General features: G+C 44.1%; 1 protein-coding gene across 1 annotated transcript in view; it reads left to right on the forward strand.

The window, feature by feature from the left end:
• Positions 1-21,470, forward strand: part of LOC144593578 (annexin A10-like) — a 70,694-nt gene that overhangs the window by 38,506 nt on the left and 10,718 nt on the right. Inside the window, exons 6-9 of the mRNA XM_078399389.1 lie at positions 4,882-4,941; positions 5,083-5,176; positions 8,039-8,134; positions 8,294-8,352. Of these exons, the coding sequence (XP_078255515.1) occupies positions 4,882-4,941; positions 5,083-5,176; positions 8,039-8,134; positions 8,294-8,352 (309 nt within the window). The remainder of the gene's footprint in view (positions 1-4,881; positions 4,942-5,082; positions 5,177-8,038; positions 8,135-8,293; positions 8,353-21,470) is intronic.

The following is a 21,470-nucleotide window of genomic DNA, read 5'->3' on the forward strand; positions in this document are numbered from 1 at the left end:
CTGTACGGAGTTTGTACGTTCTCCCCGTGACCTGCGCGGGTTTTCTCCAAGATCTTCGGTTTCCTTCCACACTGCAAAGACGTACAGGTTTGTAGGTTAATTGGCTGGGCAAATGTAAAAATTGTCCCTAGTGTGCGTAGGATAGTGTTAGTGTGTGGGGATCGCTGGGCGGCGCGGACCCGGTGGGCCGAAAGGGCCTGTTTCTGCGCTGTATCTCTAAAAAAAAAAAAATGAACGAGGTGATTTGGTGGTCACTCAGGTTCCAGGTGGCCGTGGAATAAACAGCCTGGATTTAAGCTCCAGCCTTTAAACCTTTTAAACACGTGTACTTGTGGTCCGTCCAGAGTCATAACAAAGGTATAACAGATACCGGACCACGAAGTACAACAGCTGTCTGACCCGCTGAGTTACTGCAGCTTTTCTTGTCTCTTCGGTTTAAACCAGCATCTGCAATTCCTTATCGCACTGTTTCTCCTTCCACAGATGCTAAGTGTTTCCAGCATTTACTGTTTTTTTTTTGCTTTGCATTTCCAGCAGGTGCAGTTTTTTTGATTTTCTCAAACTGCTCGAGCTCGCTGCTATGAACTGAATATCGTTATCGGTAATCCAGAATCACTGCCTATAAATGAGCACATACTTTCCATCATCATAAAATGTTCCAACCCTAAAAGTAGCAGAATCTTACCCTGGCTCTCAATGCCATTTCAGAGACAGGGCCAACCAACCCTTTGTGGTCCCAATAAGCCTGTGCTGCATAGGCCATTAGGGTTGCCAACTGTCCCTTATTAGCCGGGATATCCCGTGTATTGGGCTAAATTTGTTTGTCCCGTACGGGACCGCCATTGTCCCGTATTAGGCCCGGGGGGTGCTGTAGGCCCGGATACTGTAGGCCCAGATACTGTAGGCCCGGGAGCCGCTCTAGGCCCGGACGGTGTAGGCTAATGGAGTGTGTTCGGGGAGTGGGGCCGAGTGTGTCCGCCCAACGGAGGTTGCGTAGCAACCTGCCTCCCGGCCCGGGCGGCCGCCATTGGTAGAGCGTGAGCACGTGGCCCTTGCTGGGTGAGGTCACGTGGGGCGCGGGGCAGTGACGCCACCTTGTCCCGTATTTTGGAGTTAGAAAGTTGGCAACCCTGATAGGCCATGCTGGTCGGCTGGACGCTAACCTTCCTTAAGAGACTGCACTCAGGACCAATGGACTATAGACAATAGGTGCAGGAGTAGGCCATTCGGCCCTTCGAGCCTGCACCGCCATTCAATGTGATCATGGCTGATCATTCTCAATCAGTACCCTGTTCCTGCCTTCTCCCCATACCCCCTGACCCCGCTATCCTTAAGAGCTCTATCTCGCTCTCTCTTGAATGCATTCAGAGAATTGGCCTCCACTGCCTTCAGACCACACTTAAAGAAACAGAATCCTCCCAAAGACAATGTGACCAGTGAAATTGAGTAGCCCACCAATTGCCTTATTAAATCAAAGTACCATTCAGCACCGCTCACTTTGTACGAGGCCACTACGTAGGTAGGTAAATTATGAGAAATGGAGAAGAAATGAACTGCCGCGTGGGTAAATGTGATTCTACCCTCAATCTTTTTAAAGGTGCTAAAAGTGATGCATTGAGATTTAGTCAACGTCTGGCAACAAATATATTTCAATAGCACATTGAATGGTCTTCCCACATAAAAAGCAGTGCAACATTATAACATTACCTTCACACTTTAAAAACAAAAAATGATTTATTCATAGTACTGACTAATATTTTTATTTGTCAATATAGTCAGTGATGCCTAATATTTTGTGGCTTTGTGTAATAATTACAGCCATAAAATTCCAACAATAAATATTCCTATTTGAAAAGTGAAAGACTGATTTACGGAATGATTTTGTTTTCTGAGGTTGCAGCTGAACAAATAATGCTGCCAATAATGTACGAGCCCTGGCCCTGGCTGTCCAAGAGCAGGATCAATACTGGTTTCCAGCCGCTGAAGGGAAAATTGCCCTTTTCTCCTTTGCTTTCAAATGGAATACAATTTCAGCAAATAGCTAAAGTTGAGCACACAGAGAACCTTTGGGAATCTAGCAGTGATGACCTTCACCACATCTTTTCAGCTGTAGGTCAGGGTCACTTCTTTAAGTGTGACTCAAGCTTGTTTCAGGCAGGCTAAATAACATGTTGTATGATCAGAAACTACTGATTCAAAGCGTTAATGTACGTGTCCAGGCCTGGTGTGGATCAATGTTGGATCAATTTTCAAACTCCAAAATGGTCAAAATGAGATCAGATTGGTTTAATTGTAAGAGGATAGATCAGTCCTAACTTGAGACATGTTTTACTAGGCTTAACATGCCCTAGAGACAAAAATAACTGAGGTGCAGCTTCTTAAAACTAAGTTAGGTATCAGTAGAACAGTGCCCTTCAGTTAGTGCTTACTTGACATCTTCCTACACCTAATTTAAACAAAGCTCTGATGCTGATATATGCCCTGTTTTATGAAATAGGTGAGATTACAGTAAAATCTAATACTAAAACAGAGAGCCTGAAGAAGGGTCTCGACACGAAACCCATTCCTTTTCTCCATAGATGCTGCCTGTCCCGCTGAGTTACTCCAGCATTTTGTGTCAACCTTCAAATGAATTACTATTCAAATTCTCCACCTTGTCAACACGATTCTTGAAAAGCCCCAAACCCCATTAAAATATATCAAGCATTTTCATATAGTTTTGTGAGCTATTTTGCAGTACCTCTACTGAAGTCATGTTGAACAAATGGGAGAAATGCCTTCCAAATATGACAAAGCAATTCACTTCTTTCATTCATTTGCATTTCTTTCTGATTTAGATGCTTCTCTGTGGCAACCCGTATTTAATCTTATTGTATGAATTTACCTTTAAACACATCGACACCATTTTGCAATGCCATACAATTATTTCTTTATTGGCAATCAACTTCAGAAATTGAAATCATTAAGACCAATATTGTGCTCTACTGCCACCTATTGATATGAAGAATGTTCTTCAACATGGAGCGAGAGCATGAGAAAGATGGAGCCCTGCACCAATACTTTATCTAAGTGTAGGAAAATAACTGCAGATGCTGGTACAAATCGAAGGTATCACAAGAAGCTGCAGTAACTCAGCGGGTCAGGCAGCATCTCAGGAGAGAAGGAATGGGTGACGTTTCGGGTCGAAACATCTGTGGTATGCACTTCCATTTTTCATATGAACTATGAAATAAAGCGTGAAAAGGTTAAAAAAAAAGCTATTGGAATAACTAAAAATTAAAATGAAAGCAGAAAATTATAAAATTATAATATTGTTGCATTCCAACAGGCACGAAGGGGTAGGTACTAAGTCGGAGCAGATGCACAATGCAAAAATTCTAAGAATGATGTCAAAAGCATGAGGGTATATCTATTTGGAAAGGATGAACAAGTCGTGTCTCTTTTTGCCTCAAAAATAGGAGTCTAAGGGGTGACATAAGGGTTTTGTTAGATTGCAGTAAAATTCAATGATTCCAGCTCTCTTCAAGTGCTGGACTAGCAAATTTCCTGGACTATTTTGATGTTATTTGTACCCTTACGTGCTTATAGTTCTAATTTTCCATTTAAAATGGTAAGTTCAAAGGGGATGGGAAAGAAGGCCTGGAACAAATTTCAAGGGAGAGTTTAAAACAGAACAGGGAATGCAGGATAGACACAAAATGCTGGAGTAACTCAGCGGGACAGGCAGCATCTCTGGAGAGAAGGAATGGGTGACGTTTCGGGTCAAGAAACTTCTTCAGACTAGAGTCAGCGGAAAGGGAAATGAGAGATATCGACTGTGGTGTAGAGAGATATAGAACAAATGAATGAAAGTTATGCAAAAAAAGTAGAGTCGGAGAGCAGGAGGAATCACAGAGGGGGAGCAGCGAGAGAGGGTGTTGCAGAACTCTCGTCGGAGAGAGGAGAAGAACTTTGTCAAAGTAGGCACACCTTGAGGAGATTTCGCAGTGGGGCAGACGAAATGTGTAGGAAGGAACTCCAGATGCCAGTTTAAACCGAAGATAGACACAAAATACTGTAATAACTTAGCGGGCCAGGCAGCATCGAAATCTGTAGGAAGGAACTGCAGATGTTGGTTCAAAACCGAAGAAATGCACAAAATGTTGGAGCAACTCAGCAGGACGGGCAACATTTGGACCACAGTGAGTGAAAGAGAGTGTGGAAACCTGGGCATCGGTATGATGAAGGACGTGTTGGGTTGGACACCTGTAGAGCCAATTAGGATTTCTGAATAGTCAGTTGGCAGATTATCAGTGTTTCATTGTAAGAGATGCAGAGAGAATATTTCCATTGGTGGAAAGATGCACAATTAGAAAACATTGATATCAATTAGTCACATGGGAATTAAGAATTCAGATCATAAGAAGAATTTTTTATAACAATGACTGCTGCTCAAACGAGTTTCCCTTCATTGTTATATCCCTGAAAATTCTACCCAATTCCCTAACTCGCGACTGCTAAGATCTTTATATTCCCCGGGTATCTCTACTCCCTGCAGATTATAGTTTGAAACTCGAGCTGAGTGCTACAGTTTGAGCTATGACAGGAACGGGGTACTGATTGAGAATGATCAGCCATGATCACATTGAATGGCGGTGCCGGCTTGAAGGGCCGAATGGCCTACTCCTGCACCTATTGTCTATTGTCTATTGACATTTCCATCTTGTGTTTGTGTTTGAAACTACAGGCATTCCATCTTAAGACACAGTCAGAGAATCACACAGAGTATATTATCATTACTAATCCTATCAGATCACCGCGAAAAAAATATTGCGTGGCAACAAAAAGCTTCCTTGTTCTTATTACTTTTGTACACCAATCAATCTTGTGTAAATTTCACAGGGATGCAGGGAAGAAGGATATGGATATGAGGATCAAGGCATCGCTGCCCAAGATGCTACGGTAAAAGGAAATTATTTTGCATTCCTGGCTTTCACATGTACATTGTTAATTCTATTTTAAATAACACATTCAACACAAATGCATCTGAAGAGGTAAAAGACAAGACCATTAATTATTTCTTTCAACGTTTTTATGTTGCAGGCACTTTGGGAAGCTTGCCAAGATGAAACAGGGGAACATAAAAGCATGTTGCAAGATATTTTATGTAAAAAGGGCTTTCAACAGTTGTGGCTGGGTAATTAAAGATTACGAATGTTTGGAATAGGAGTATTAGCATAAGGAAATCCATGAAGAAATAAAGGCTTTCATTCAATGTGTATCGTAAGAACTATGTTTAAACTTTCACGGGGATTTTTTTATTGTTATATATCTCAATCAAAGAAACTACTCATCACTTTCTTCTGCCACTCTGCAAATGGATAGAAACTTATTTCCCTTATGCAGTCTGTCTCCTGTGCATCTTTGCCTGTGCTCAAAGATTACATGTTAGGCAGGGACATGGACAGGAAAGGTTTGGAGGGATATGGACCAAATGCAGGCAGGTGGGACCAATGTAGCTGGGACATGTGGGCAAGTTGGGCTGAAGGACCTGTTTCCACATTGTATCACTCTATGACTCTATGAGAATAGCTAGGTTCCAACAAGAAGTCACATATGGCACAATGGAAAGCAGTATCCACAGCAGTGTACAGAAAGAATGGATGAACATCTACATTAAGATGTAGGGCTAAAGAAAGGTCCGAACCCAAAAGATCACCTATCCATGTTCTCAAGAGATGCTGCCTGACCCACAAAATGAGGCACTGGATCTAGATATCAGTGTGGACTGAGCATCAGTGAGCTAGCACGCTGCTAACATTAGCTACAGCTGGCTGACAGGCAATAGGAAAGGCATTATCAAAGCTGCAGAGTGAGAGAAGGTATGTTACATTGAGGGAAGACAACAAGTTTGTGTTCCCAGGCCATTGCCTTTGCAATTTTGGCAATCTATTAGAAGACGAATTGTCAGGTAGCTACAACATTTGCTCTGCCCCTTTGACCTCTGTAATGCCTGACAGAAGGGTGATCAAGGGGTAACACCTCAGGACCTGCTTGCTGATGGTGACGGAGAGAGCTCCAGTATAATCAGTATCCGGCGCTGCAAAACGTAAAAGCAGCGTGTACATTGACAGGCTTTGATCCGTACACATACCACGCAGAAAATACAATGCCCCTATACAATGGCATCTCAGGGACCTGCTTCAGATTATGGCCAGCAGTCATTGTTGCAATCAATGCCATGTCGCAGACTATGAAAGCTTTACTCATTAGACAACTGGCTGGAAATATAGTAATACAAGTCTTTAAATTAGGTGAGTTTTACCAATTGGGATGATGATTTTTGATAGTTTGAAGAGAATGCACAATGTCTTTTGCCAAAGATGACCACGTTTTGCAGGTACATTTGACTGCTTCTTGTTTACTTTCAGCTAAACAATTATCTTGCACGGTGAGACTCTTGTCTCATTTCTTGAAAACAATGTGTTGCAAAGACAAAGCTAAAGTTCCAGGTCAAGAGCCTAATTACATCGCAACACATTTTATCCTGCAGAGGCTTAACGTTTACAAGAGTCCGACAAATCTGTATCTGCATTTGAATGATCTGATTAATGGCTTTCCTTGTCGAAATCAATTTTTATTTATGTCCCTTGGTGTATTACCAGCAGATTTATTAAAAGGGCCTGATTTTAACTGGGGTCAGGAATTGGGCGAGCAGAATCAACCAGGCTTTGACAGTGCAAGGGTTGGATTTTACAGATGCTGAACCTCAGTTAGAGTTTCCAACTCTATTTCCCACCTAGTGCCAGCATAAAACATTGTTAGGTACATTGTTAGGTGGCAAGTGCATCCATGTTTTTAATGCAAAAGAGTCCTTCATTGTCATTTGAGAGGGGATCAAGGAGCAGCCAAGTAGGTGGACAGAGGTCACTGCACACTTCCAGCAGCAAACCAGTGGACCATAATTCTTTTTGATCTTGGGTCAATGCAATAGATTTTGTAATTAATGTTATAAAGGTGTAATAAAATATATTTCAATACCCTGTCCAGCTGGCCAAATCTGGAAATTAAGTAATTAAAATGCTTGGACATGTTAATATTCCTTCAATGGATATGATAGTAAATAAATAGCTGGCAACACTAAATGTTTTCCTTATTAACGTGCCCCGTAATGAAGGGTGACCTTGAGTTACGAAAGCTACAATGAACAAACTTCTTTTCTATGTTTTATTCCGTACTTTGTAAGATGTGTTTTGAGCAATAGGCTGTCTGTCCTCTTCAAACATATGCAAGTATTTCTCATGGAAACCATAGGTTATGAATCTGACATCAAGATACATTTCCTAAAATAGTGTAGGAAAATAACTGCACCTGCTGGTACAAATCAAAGGTATCACAAAATGCTGGAGTAACTCAGAGGATCAGGCAGCATCTCTGGAGAGAAGGAACAGGTGACGTTTCGGCTCGAGACTCTTCTTCAGACTGATGTCAAGGGAGGGGGCGGGACAAAGAAAGGATGTAGTTGGAGACAGGAAGACTAGTGGGAGAACTGGGAAAGGGGAGGGGAAAGAGAGGGACAGAGGAACTATCTGAAGTTAGAGAAATCAATGTTCATACCGCTGGGGTGTAAGCTGCCCAAGCAAAATATGAGATGCTGTTCCTCCAATTTGCGGTGGGCCTCACTATGACAATGGAGGAGGCCCATGACAGAAAGGTCAGACTGGGAGTGGGAGGGGGAGTTGAAGTGCTGAACCACCGGGAGATCAGGTTGGTTAAGGCGGATTGAGCGAAGGTTGGTTAAGGAGGACTGAACTATTTTATTCCTAAAATAGTTATCATGAAGCATATTTCCCTTTCAATGACTTTAAGTCATGGCAACTATGACCCCAATCTCGGTGATATTATTTTCTTTACGACCTGGTATTCCACTCAATTATTTTTCTCTGCATTATATGTTAAAACTGCCAGAAATCTGTCCTTATTAATTTGCTGGAGGTAGATGATGAAATCATCGCTGAAAAGCTTCTTAACTTTCACATTATCTCACATTAATTTGCAGCTTTTCAAGAGTTCCAACGAGTGTACGGTCAAGATATTGAAGAGGCAATAAACAACTGCTATGAGGGACACTTTCAGCAATTACTTGTTGCAATTGGCAAGTAAAATATATTAACTGAATAACGTGTGCTAAATATTAGGTTTGGGTTGCAGTTTAGTTACAGAATGCATTGCTTTCCAACTTTAGGTTTATATTTTTTGTTTATCTCTGTTGTCACCATGATTAATCTATACCTTTTTATGTCATTTCTCCTAGTCCTTTGTGTCAGAGACAAAGCTTCCTATTTTGCACGCAAGCTCTACACTGCCATATATGTAAGTAATGTAGTTCCAAACCATTGTTTCCAGAACACTGCAGATCATTTTCTTAAATCAAATTGAAATTCATCAGTACAATCCAAGTGAACTATCAGACACATATATATGGAGTCACAGAGTCAAATAGTCAGACGGCACAGAAACACGCACTTTGGCTCAACCTGTCCATGTTGATCAAGATACCCCATAGAGGGGATAAGGGAGAGTAGGAGGGAGAGAGAATGAGAGAGCCAGAGGGAAGGAGAGATGAGTGGATAGAGGGAGAGGGGAGGGAGAGAGATAGGAGAGGGAGAGAGAGAGAGGGGGGGGGGATGGAGGGACAGAGGGTGTAAAGGAGGAAGAGGGGGAAAGAAAGACAAAGGGAGTGTGAGAAGTCAGGGGAAATGAATACGAAAGGAGAGATGGAAGGAGAGAGGGAGATAGGGAGAGAGCTAAGGTAGAGAGCGAGAGAGGGAAGGAGAGAGGGGGAGAGATAAAGCGGTGGAGAGAGGGAGAGTACTCGCTGTACGGCTTGTACTCGCTGGAATTTTGAAGATTGAGGGGGGATCTTATAGAAACTTACAAAATTCTTAAGGGGTTGGACAGGCTAGATGCAGGAAGATTGTTCCCGATGTTGGGGAAGTCCAGAACAAGGGGTCAATAGACAATAGACAATAGACAATAGGTGCAGGAGGAGGCCATTCAGCCCTTCGAGCCAGCACCGCCATTCAATGCGATCATGGCTGATCACTCTCAATCAGTACCCCGTTCCTGCCTTCTCCCCATACCCCCTCACTCCGCTATCCTTAAGAGCTCTATCCAGCTCTCTCTTGAAAGCATCCAACGAACTGGCCTCCACTGCCTTCTGAGGCAGAGAATTCCACACCTTCACCACTCTCTGGCTGAAAAAGTTCTTCCTCATCTCCGTTCTAAATGGCCTACCCCTTATTCTTAAACTGTGGCCCCTTGTTCTGGACTCCCCCAACATTGGGAACATGTTTCCTGCCTCTAATGTGTCCAATCCCCTAATTATCTTATATGTTTCAATAAGATCCCCCCTCATCCTTCTAAATTCCAGTGTATACAAGCCTAATTGCTCCAGCCTTTCAACATACGACAGTCCCGCCATTCCGGGAATTAACCTAGTGAACCTACGCTGCACGCCCTCAATAGCAAGAATATCCTTCCTCAAATTTGGAGACCAAAACTGCACACAGTACTCCAGGTGCGGTCTCACCAGGGCCCGGTACAACTGTAGAAGGACCTCTTTGCTCCTATACTCAACTCCTCTTGTTATGAAGGCCAACATTCCATTGGCTTTCTTCACTGCCTGCTGTACCTGCATGCTTCCTTTCAGTGACTGATGCACTAGGACACCCAGATCTCTTTGAACATCCCCTCTTCCTAACTTGACACCATTCAGATAATAATCTGCCTTTCTATTCTTACTTCCAAAGTGAATAACCTCACACTTATCTACATTAAACTGCATCTGCATCGGCCCACTCACACAACCTGTCCAAGTCACCCTGCAGCCTTATTGCATCTTCCTCACAATTCACACTACCCCCCAGCTTAGTATCATCTGCATATTTGCTAATGGTACTTTTAATCCCTTCATCTAAGTCATTAATGTATATCGTAAATAGCTGGGGTCACAGTTTAAGGATAAGGGGGAAGTCTTTTAGGACCGAGATGAGAACGTTTTTTTTCACACAGAGAGTGGTGAATCTGTGGAATTCTCTGCCACAGAAGGTAGTTGAGGCCAGTTCATTGGCTATATTTAAGAGGGAGTTAGATGTGGCCCTTGTGGCTAAAGGGATCAGGGGGTATGGAGAGAAGGCAGGTACAGGATACTGAGCTGGATGATCAGCCATGATCGCATTGAATGGCGGTGCAGGCTCGAAGGGCCGAATGGCCTACTCCTGCACCTATTTTCTTATTTTCTATGTTTCTATCTAAGCTGATCCCACTTACCCGATCTGATTCACATCCCTCTAAATCCTTCCTATCCACGTACCTGTCCAAATGTCTTTTAAATGTTGTTATTATACCTGCCTCAACTACTTCCTCTGGCAGCTCATTTCATATACCCAGCACCCTCGAGTCCCGATTTAACCTTTCTCCTCTCACCATAAACATATGCGCTCGAGTTCCTGATAGTCATATCCTGGGGAAAAGACACTGTGCACTCACCTTGATTATTTCCCTCTCTATAAGATTACACATCTCAACGAGTAGGAAAATAACTGCAGATGCTGGTTAAATCGAAGGTAGACACAAAATGCTGGAGTAACTCAGCATTAGGCGAGGCAGCATCTCAAGAGAGAAGGAATGGGTGATGTTTCGGGTCGAGACCCTTCTTCAGACTGATGTCAGGGGAGGGGGGGCGGGACAAAGGTAGGATGTAGTAGGAGACAGGAAGACAGTGGGAGAACTGGGAAGGGGGAGGGGAAAGGGAGGAACAGAGGAACTATCTGAAGTTAGAGAAGTCAATGTTCATACCGCTGGGGTGTAATTGGAGGAACAGCATCTCATATTTCGCTTGGGTAGTTTACACCCCAGCGGTATGAACATTGACTTCTCTAACTTCAGATAGCTCCTCTGTCCCTTTGTCCCGCCCCTTCCCCTGACATCAGTCTGAAGAAGGGCCTCGACCTGAAACGTCACCCATTCCTTCTCTCCAGAGGTGCTGCCTGACCCGCTGAGTTACTCCAGCATTTTGTGTCACACATCTCTATGAGATCGCCATGCATCTTCCAGTCCCCGAGGAATAAAGGCCTGTCCTGCCCAACATTGTAGCTCAGGGCTTTGAGTCCTAGTAACGCCCCTATAAATCTTCTCTGTACTCTTTCCAGCTTAATGACATCTTTTCCAAAGCAGGCTGTCCAAAGCTGAACATAATACTCCAAGTGTGGCCTCACCAACATCGTATTACTCCAGCTTTTTGTGTCTATCTTTGGTTTGAACCAGCACATCTTTTTTTTAAATCGAAATAAACTTTATTCAAGTAAAAAAAACATGGGTAGTACAGGAACTGTGTAAAAACACATTCTTCCGACATTCTCGGAGGCTATACATACATTCAATACTGCTTGCACACAATTTTACCCCCCCCCCCCCCCACCCCCCCCAACCTCGCCACTCATGTAGCCCCCTGGGGTGAAATCCCTTCCCTTATTTGGAGGGGCGTCTCTCTCCACCACACTCTGCCCCCCAATGTCCAGCAGCGGAAGGACCCTAGACTGTGGCCCTCCCCCACAGAGCCTTGGCGTTGGCTGCACCGAGCTTCAGTGCGTCCCTCAGCACGTACTCCTGCAGGCTGCAGCGGGCCGGTCGGCAACATTCCCCCACGGACAGATCGCTCCGCTGGGACATAAACCAGCTTCTGCAATTCCTTCCACCTCTATACTTTCTGCCCGTACCTTAGGTGTGACCACCTCACTATGACTCTTGTCTCTGAGACTCTCACACCCCCGGACAAGGCTGTGGTCATTCAGCCTTAGCTCAGGTTCCTTAACGCTGTCTGTAAGGTGATACAGCTGCATACAGCTCCAACAGGTGTAGTCCACAGGACGACTGGGAGTCTCTCTGACCTCCCACATTCCGGCTGAAGAAACAGAGCACTGCCCGAGCAGCTATTCTCACTGAGCTAACTATAGAGGAACTTGTGTAAGGAAAACAACTCACCTTAGACAATAGACAATAGATAATAGACAATAGGTGCAGGAGTAGGCCATTCGGCCCTTCGAGCCAGCACCGCCATTCAATGTGATCATGGCTGATCATTCTCAATCAGTACCCCGTTTCTGCCTTCTCCCCATACCCCCTGACTCCGCTATCCTTACGAGCTCCATCTGGCTCTCCCTTGAATTCATTCAGAGAAAAGGCCTCCACTGCCCTCTGAGGCAGAGAATTCCACAGATTCACAACTCTCTGACTGAAAAAGTTTTTTCCTCATCTCCGTTCTAAATGGCCTACCCCTTATTCTTAAACTGTGGCCCCTGGTTCTGGACTCCCCCAACATTGGGAAAACCTTGCTTTACCTTCTATCTTCGCTCAGCCTCCTTGCCAAAACCTTACAAACATGTCTTGGAGCGTATGCCTGGATTAGGGGGCATGAGCTACAGGGAGAGACTGGACAGACCTGCATTGTTTTCTCTGGAATGCTGGAGATTGCGGAGAGACCTGATGGAAATATATAAAATGATGAGTGGCAAAGATAGGGCAAACTGTCAGAACATTTTCCCCAGAATGGAAAGAAAAACAAATACTAGAGGACATAAAGTGAGTGGGGCAGAGTTTAAAGGAGAAGTAAGGGGCAATGTTTTTTTCCATATAAGGTCATGAGTGCCTGGAACACACTGCCAGGGTTGGTGGTTGAGGTCATATGACAGTTGCATTTAAGTTGCTTTTGGATCCCTGATGTGGAAAATAGGTGCAGGAGTAGGCCATTCGGCACCGAGCCAGCACCATCATTCAATATGATAATAGCTGATCATCCAAAATCAGTACCCCATTCCAGCTTTTTCCCCATATCCCTTAATTCCTTTAGTCCTAAGAGCTAAATCGAACTCTCTCTTGAAATCATCCAGTGAACTTGCCTCCATTGCCTTCTGAGGCAGAGAATTCCACAGATTCACAACTCTCTGAGTGAAAATGTTTTTCCTCATCTCAGTCCTAAATGGCCTACCCCTTATTCTTAAACTGTGACCCCTGGTTCTGGACTCCCCAACATCGGTCCATTAGAGAGTCAGAGTGGACAGCTATTTGCTGAGCCGGAAGAAATGGGGGAGATATTAAACAATTTCTTTTCTTCGGTATTCACCGAGGAGAAGGATATTGAATTATGTGAGGTAAGCGAAACAAGTGTAGTGATGGAAATTGTGAGGATTAAAGAAGAGGAGGTACGGACACTTTTGAAAAATATAAAAGTGGATAAGTCTCCAGGTCCTGATAGGATATTCCCTAGGACATTGAGGGAAGTTAGTGCAGAAATAGCAGGGGCTATGACGGAAATATTTCAAACGTCATTAGAAACGGGGATGGTGCTGGAAGATTGGCGCATTGCGCATGTTGTGCCTTTGTTTAAAAAAGGTTCTAAAAGTAAACCTAGCAATTATAGACCTGTTAGTTTGACGTCTGTGGTGGGAAAATTAATGGAAAAGATACTTAGGGACAATATATATAATTATTTGGATAAACAAGGCCTGATTAGAAACAGTCAACATGGATTTGTGCCTGGAAGGTCATGTTTGACTAATCTTCTTGAATTTTTTGAAGAGGTTACCAGGGAAATTGATAAGGGCAAGGCTGTGGATGTTGTCTATATGGACTTCAGTAAGGCATTTGACAAGGTTCCACATGGAAGGTTGATTAAGAAGGTTAAATCGTTGGGTATTAATAGTGAGGTTGCAAGATGGATTCAACAATGGCTGAATGGGAGATACCAGAGGGTAATGGTTGACAATTGTATGTCAGGTTGGAGGCCAGTGTCTAGTGGAGTACCCCAAGGATCTGTGTTGGGTACACTGTTGTTTGTCATTTACATTAATGATCTGGATGATGGTGTGGCAAATTGGATTAGTAAATATGCAGATGATACTAAGATAGGTGGTGTAGTTAATAATGAAGTAGAGTTTCAAAGTCTACAGAGAGACTTGGGCCTTTTGGAAGGGTGGACTGAAAGATGGCAGATGGAGTTTAATGCTGATAAGTGTGAGGTGCTGCATTTTGGTAGGACAAATCAAAATAGGACGTACAGGGTAAATGGTAGGGAATTGAGGAATGCAGTGGAACAGAGGGATCTGGGAATAACTGTGCATTGTTCCCTGAAGGTGGAATCTCATGTGGATAGGGTGGTGAAGAAGGCGTTTGGTATGCTTGCCTTTATAAATCAGAGCATCGAATATAGAAGTTATAATAATAATAATAATAATAATAATATAATAATAATATTCATTTATTGTCATTGCAACGAGTACAACGAAATTAAAAAATAGCCAATCCTGACGGTGCGTACAAACATATATGCAATAAATGCAAAAACAAATAAATACAAAAACAAATAAATACAATTATATTAAGTACAAGATTTTTTAACGGTGTTGCCTAGTGCAAAGGTAGTGTTCAGTTCTCGTATGGCCCTGGGGTAAAAACTGTTCTTAAGTCTGTTTGTTCGGGATTTGATCGACCTGAAACGTCGACCAGAGGGCAGATGAACAAACAGACGGTGGCCGGGGTGGGATGGATCTTTTATTATTTTGCCTGCTCTACTGAGGCAGCGTAGGCTGAACAGGTGCTCCAGGGAGGGCAGTGAGCAGCCGATGATCTTCTGGGCCGTCGTGATGACCCTCTGAAGGGCCTTCCTGTCCTTTTCTGAGCAGCTGGCATACCATGTGGTTATACAGTATGCCAGCACACTCTCGATGGAGCAGCGATAGAAGGCCAACATGAGCTTCTCCTGCAGGTTGGTTTTCCTGAGGATCCTCAGGAAGTGGAGTCTCTGCTGTGCCTCCTTTACTGTGGTGATGGTGTTGGTAGACCAGGTAAGATCCTCTGCGATGTGCGTACCCAGGAACCTGAAAGCGGGTACCCTTTCCACACAGACCCCATTGATGTAGAGTGGGTCGTATTCTACACTGGTTTTTCTGAAGTCAATTATAAGTTCCTTTGTTTTGGAGGAGTTCAGGACAAGATTGTTCACTGAACACCATGCTGCCAGCCTTTGGATTTCATCCCTATAGGCTGTCTCATCTCCTCCTGAGATGAGTCCAACCACAGTCGTGTCATCCGCGAACTTGATGATGGTGTTGGTGGGATGGGTGGGGGCGCAGTCGTGAGTGTAGAGGGAGTAAAGGATGGGGCTCAACACACAGCCCTGTGGTGAGCCGGTGCTCAGTGTAATGGTGGAGGAGAGGTGAGGGCCTATTTTGACGGTCTGGGGGCGGTTGGTCAGGAAGTCCTTGATCCATTGGCAGATGGTTTGGGAAAATCCAAGGTCAGAAAGTTTGGTGACCAGTCTGCTCGGGATGACCGTGTTAAAGGCAGAGCTGAAGTCGAGGAAGAGCATCCTCACATAGCTCCCCTGGATGTAATGTTAAAATTGTACAGGGCATTGGTGAGGCCGAATCTGGAGTATGGTGTGCAGTTCTGGTCGCCAAATTATAGGAAGGATGTCGACAAAATGGAGAGGGTACAGAGGAGATTTACTAGAATGTTGCCTGGGTTTCAGCACTTAAGCTACAGAGAGAGGTTGAACAGGTTGGGTCTTTATTCTTTGGAGCGTAGAAGGTTGAGGGGGGACTTGATAGAGGTTTTTAAAATTTTAAGAGGGACGGACAGAGTTGACGTGGGTAGGCTTTTCCCTTTGAGAGTGGGGAAGATTCCAACAAGGGGACATAGCTTCAGAATTGAGGGACAAAAGTTTAGGGGTAACATGAGGGGTAACTTCTTTACTCAGAGGGTGGTGGCTGTATGGAATGGGCTTCCGGTGGAAGTGGTGGAGGCAGGCTCGATTTTATTATTTAAGAGTAAATTGGATAGGTATATGGATAAGAGGGGATTAGAGGGTTATGGTCTGAGAGCAGGTAGATGAGACTAGGTCAGAGAGAGTGGTCGGCGTGGACTGGTAGGGCCGAACGGGCCTGTTTCCGTGCTGTAGTTGTTATATGGTTATATGGTTATCGGGAACATTTTTCCTGCATCTAGCCTGTCCAATCCTTTAAGAATTTTATATGTTTCTATAAGCTCCCCTCTCATCCTTCCAAATCCCAGTGAATATAAGCCCAGTCGGTCCATTCTTTCATCATATGACTGTCCCGCCATCCCGGGAATTAACCTGGTGAACCTACGCTGCACTGCCTCAATAGCAATAATGTCCATCCTCGAAACCAAAATTGCACACAATACTCCAGGTGCGGTCTCACCAGGGGACCTGTACAACTGCAGTAGAACCTCCTTGCTCCTAAACTCAAATCCTCTTCATGAAACAGGATGCTGATATCCTGCAAGCACTGGGGGCCCCTACTGGTTTCAAAGCAGAAATACAGAGCATGAAATTCAATGCAGAAGAGTGAAAGAAAATATTTGACAGGAAGAATGTGTTAATATGGTGGAAAATTGAACTAGCTGGAGATATTTGTGCACAGATCATTTTGAAGTGACAGGAAAGCTTGGTGAATTGTTGATAATGCTAAAGGAAGGGAGATGATGTAAAAATAATTCACTTGAATCTACTGTAAAGTGGAGGGAGAAATCATATTTACATTTAAACTGTACCTGGGTGAACACTTGAGGAGGCATGATCCACAATAATATGCACCACAAGCCAGTAATTGAGAGAATTTAAACTCTATTTTTCACTGGCTTGCACTTGTGGGAGGTAATATTCTGAGTCCTGTAAGCCTGAATGTTATTAATAGTATCATCGAAGACACCAATGACGTGCAGGTTTGTCGGTTAATTGGCTTGATAAACGGAAAAATTGTCCCTAGTGGGTGTAGGATGGTGTTATTGTGCGGGGATCGCTGGTCGGCGTGGACCCGGTGGGCCGAAAGGGCCTGTTTCTGCGCTGTATCTCAATAGACAATAGACAATAGACAATAGACAATAGATGCAGGAGTAGGCCATTCGGCCCTTCGAGCCAGCACCGCCATTCAATGGGATCATGGCTGATCATTCTCAATCAGTACCCCGTTCCTGCCTTCTCCCCATACCCCCTGACTCCGCTATCCCTAAGAGCTCTATCTAGCTCTCTCTTGAATGCATTCAGAGAAAAGGCCTCCACTGCCCTCTGAGGCAGATAATTCCACAGATTCACAACTCTCTGACTGAAAAAGTTTTTCCTCATCTCTGTTCTAAATGGCCTACCCCTTATTCTTAAACTGTGGCCCCTGGTTATGGACTACCCCAACATTGGGAAAACCTTGCTTTACCTTCTATCTTCGCTTAGCCTCCTTGCCAAAACCTTACAAACATGTCTTGGAGCGTATGCCTGGATTAGGGGGCATGAGCTACAGGGAGAGACTGGACAGACCTGCATTGTTTTCTCTGGAATGCTGGAGATTGCGGAGAGACCTGATGGAAATATATAAAATGATGAGTGGCAAAGATAGGGCAGACTGTCAGAACATTTTCCCCAGAATGGAAAAGAAATCAAATACTAGAGGGCATAGCTTTAAAGTGAGGGGGGCAGAGTTTAAAGGGGAAGTAAGGGGCAATGTTTTTTTCCACATAGGGTCATGAGTGCCTGGAACACACTGCCAGGGTTGGTGGTTGAGGTCATATGATAGTTGCATTTAAGTTGCTTTTGGATCCCTGATGTGGAAAATAGGTGCAGGAGTAGGCCATTCGGCACCGAGCCAGCACCGTCATCCAATATGATCATAGGTGATCATCCAAAATCAGTACCCTGTTCCTGCTTTTTCCCCATATCCCTTGATTCCTTTAGCCCGAAGAGCTAAATCGAACTCTCTCTTGAAATTATCTAGTGAATTGGCCTCCATTGCCTTCTGCGGCAGAGAATTCCACAGATTCACAACTCTCTGGGTGAAAATGTTTTTCCTCATCTCAGTCCTAAATGGCCTACCCCTTATTCTTAAACTGTGACCCCTGGTTCTGAACTCCCCCAACATCGGGAACATTTCCCCTGCATCTAGCCTGTCCAATCCTTTAAGAATGTTATATTTCTCTATAAGCTCCCCTCTCATCCTTCCAAATCCCAGTGAATTATAAGCCCAGTCGGTCCATTCTTTCATCATATGTCTGTCCCGCCATCCCGGGAATTAACCTGGTGAACCTACGCTGCACTGCCTCAATAGCAATAATGTCCATCCTCAAAACCAAAATTGCACACAATACTCCAGGTGCGGTCTCACCAGGGGACCTGTACAACTGCAGTAGAACCTCCTTGCACCTAAACTCAAATCCTCTTCATGAAACAGGAAGCTGATATCCTGCAAGCACTGGGGGCCCCTACTGGTTTTAAATCAGAAATACAGAGCATGAAATTCAATGCAGAAGAGTGAAAGAAAATATTTGACAGGAAGAATGTGTTAATATGGTGGAAAATTGAACTAGCTGGAGATATTTGTGCATTGATCTTTTTGAAGTGACAGGAAAGCTTGGTGAATTGTTGATAATGCTAAAGGAAGGGAGATGATGTAAAAATAATTCACTTGAATCTACTGCAAAGTGGAGGGAGAAATCATATTTACATTTAAACTGTACCTGGGTGAACACTTGAGGAGGCATGATCCACAATAATATGCACCACAAGCCAGTAATTGAGAGAATTTAAACCCTATCTTTCACTGGCTTGCACTTGTGGGAGGTAATATTCTGAGTCCTGTAAGCCTGAATGTTATTAATAGTATCATCGAAACCAGAAGACACCAATGACGTGCAGGTTTGTTGGTTAATTGGCTTGATAAACGGAAAAATTGTCCCTAGTGGGTGTAGGATGGTGTTATTGTGCGGGGATCGCTGGTCGGCGTGGACCCGGTGGGCCGAAAGGGCCTGTTTCTGCGCTGTATCTCAATAGACAATAGACAATAGACAATAGACAATAGACGCAGGAGTAGGCCATTCGGCCCTTCGAGCCAGCACCGCCATTCAATGTGATCATGGCTGATCATTTTCAATCAGTACCCCGTTCCTGCCTTCTCCCCATACCCCCTGACTCCGCTATCCTTAAGAGCTCTATCGAGCTCTCTCTTGAATGCATTCAGAGAATTGGCCTCCACTGCCTTCTGAGGCAGAGAATTCCACAGATTCACAACTCTCTGACTGAAAAAAATTTTCCTCATCTCCGTTCCAAATGGCCTACCCCTTATTCTTAAACTGTGGCCTCTGGTTCTGGACTCCCCCAACATTGGGAACACGTTACCTGCCTCTAAAGTGTCCAACCCCTTAATAATCTTATATGTTTCGATAAGATCCCCTCTCATCCTTCTAAATTCCAGTGTATTTTCTCTAAACTAAACTAAACTGAACTAGAAGAAACTAGACTTTCTAAGACATTATTTTACCTACAGCTAATGTATTGTATTCATTTCCACGCACGCACTTCAAGAAGAGGCACAGAAGAGGTTTATAATGTTGGTTCCAAGGAGGGTAAATTGCAGTAATATGCTGAATGAAGAAATTAGAGTTATTTTTCTCAGAAAACCTAAGAGCAGATTTGATCGAGGTCTTCAATAACACACTGGGATTCAATAGCGTAAATAAAGATAACTTGTTATTTTGATGGATAATGTGCTTCTATATTTAATTAATATAACACAAGTGAGCATGATTGAAAGTAGATTTTTTTCGATTTTTTAGATTTTTAGATTTAGAGATACAGCGCGGAAACAGGCCCTTCGGCTCACCGGGTCCGCGCCGCCCAACGATCCCCGCACACTAACACTATCCTACACACACTAGGGACAATTTTAACATTTACCCAGTCAATTAACCTACATACCTGTACGTCTTTGGCGTGTGGGAGGAAACCGAAGATCTCGGAGAAAACCCACGCAGGTCACGGGGAGAACGTACAAACTCCGTACAGACGGCGCCCGTAGTCAGGATCGAACCTGAGTCTCCGGCGCTGCATTCGCTGTAAGGCAGCAACTCTACCGCTGCGCCACCGTGCCGTATCTCAGTAGAGATAATGAGTTGTAATAAACATTTATAGGAACTAATTGCGAGTATACATCAACTATGGACTGAAATTGTGAACAACGTTGAGTTGTCATTGTATTGAGCTATCATTGTAGATTTAATCTGACTGCAGTGCCAAGGATGTGCTGAAATTGAACAAGTTGAATGTGTAACATCCACAACCTGCAGTCCCTTCATTGAGAACATGCAGAAGCCCAATGTAAATGGTGGAAGGAGCACACCATCTCCCAAAGTGCTGATGCCCCACCCATTCCCCGCCTGCTAAAGATAATAGAACAGAGCACGATAGACCACTCGACCCTAAAAAACGTAGTATGTCACAGCGCCATTTTAGTAGGCAGAAACTTGCAGAAACATTTAAAAAGAAAAAATAACAAAAATCTGTGAATTGATAGATGAGATATATTCTGCATTTTTATGGTATCATCACATACACTGTTCCCCCAAAACACTGATTACACTGCGAGAGGCATAGGGAACGGCGGGTTTCGCCTACTAAAATGGCGGACGTTACGCTCCTTTGCGTACTGCACTTCAGTATAGGCGATTTCGACGGAGTGGTTCATCTTGGCTCCTCCAGTATCTTTGCCACCTACACCCATCCTCGCCTGTACCATCAGGCCGCCTACAACTCCACCTGTGGAGGAGTTCGCAATTCCTCCGCACACCTCATCAGGGCCACTCTGAAGCAAGTCATCCGTGGCTAAGAGGACCGCTGAAGAACTCTTTCTCAATCTCTCACCTCGCAAACCTCACCTCCCACAAGCTTCCCGGTGGAGTGGAGCCTGTCTACGTGGCAGATAGGCAGCAGTAAAAGCTGCGATACTTTCACTCCAAAACCGAGGGCTCTCCAACCTCAGTCATGGAGCTGAGGTGCCCAGATGTCATTTCCTAACGGGCACATTTAAAGGCCAAGCTAATTATAGAATTCAGAAGCTGAACCCTGACATGTACCACAGCACCTCGGGCTACACCATGATAGTGCCTTAACAGAGATAACATATGACAGTACACCATAGAAACAGACCCTTCCACATCATGTCCATACCAAACATGATGCCACGTTAAACTAATCTCCTCTGCCTGCACAAATACCTCAATTTCCTGCATATCCATGTGCCTATCCATAAGTCTCTTAAACGCCACTATCATAACTGCCTCCACCACCGCCCCAGCAGTACGTTTCAGGCGCCTTACCATTCTCTGTGCAAGAACCTTGCCCCACACATCTCCTTTAAACTTTGTCTCTCTCACCCTTGAGCTATGTCCTTTAATATTTGACATGTACACCCTGGGAAAAAAGCTTTTGACTGTCTACCCTATCTATACCTCTCACAGCTTTATATACTTCTATCTGGTCTCCTCTCATCCTCTGACGCTGCTGAGTAAGCAATCTAAGTTTGTCTAACCTTTCCTTATTGTGATTACTTTCTATTCCAGCCATCATAATGGTAAACCTTTTCTGCACC

The sequence above is a fragment of the Rhinoraja longicauda genome, chromosome 1 (assembly GCF_053455715.1).
Source record: "Rhinoraja longicauda isolate Sanriku21f chromosome 1, sRhiLon1.1, whole genome shotgun sequence".
Lineage (NCBI taxonomy): Eukaryota > Metazoa > Chordata > Chondrichthyes > Rajiformes > Arhynchobatidae > Rhinoraja > Rhinoraja longicauda.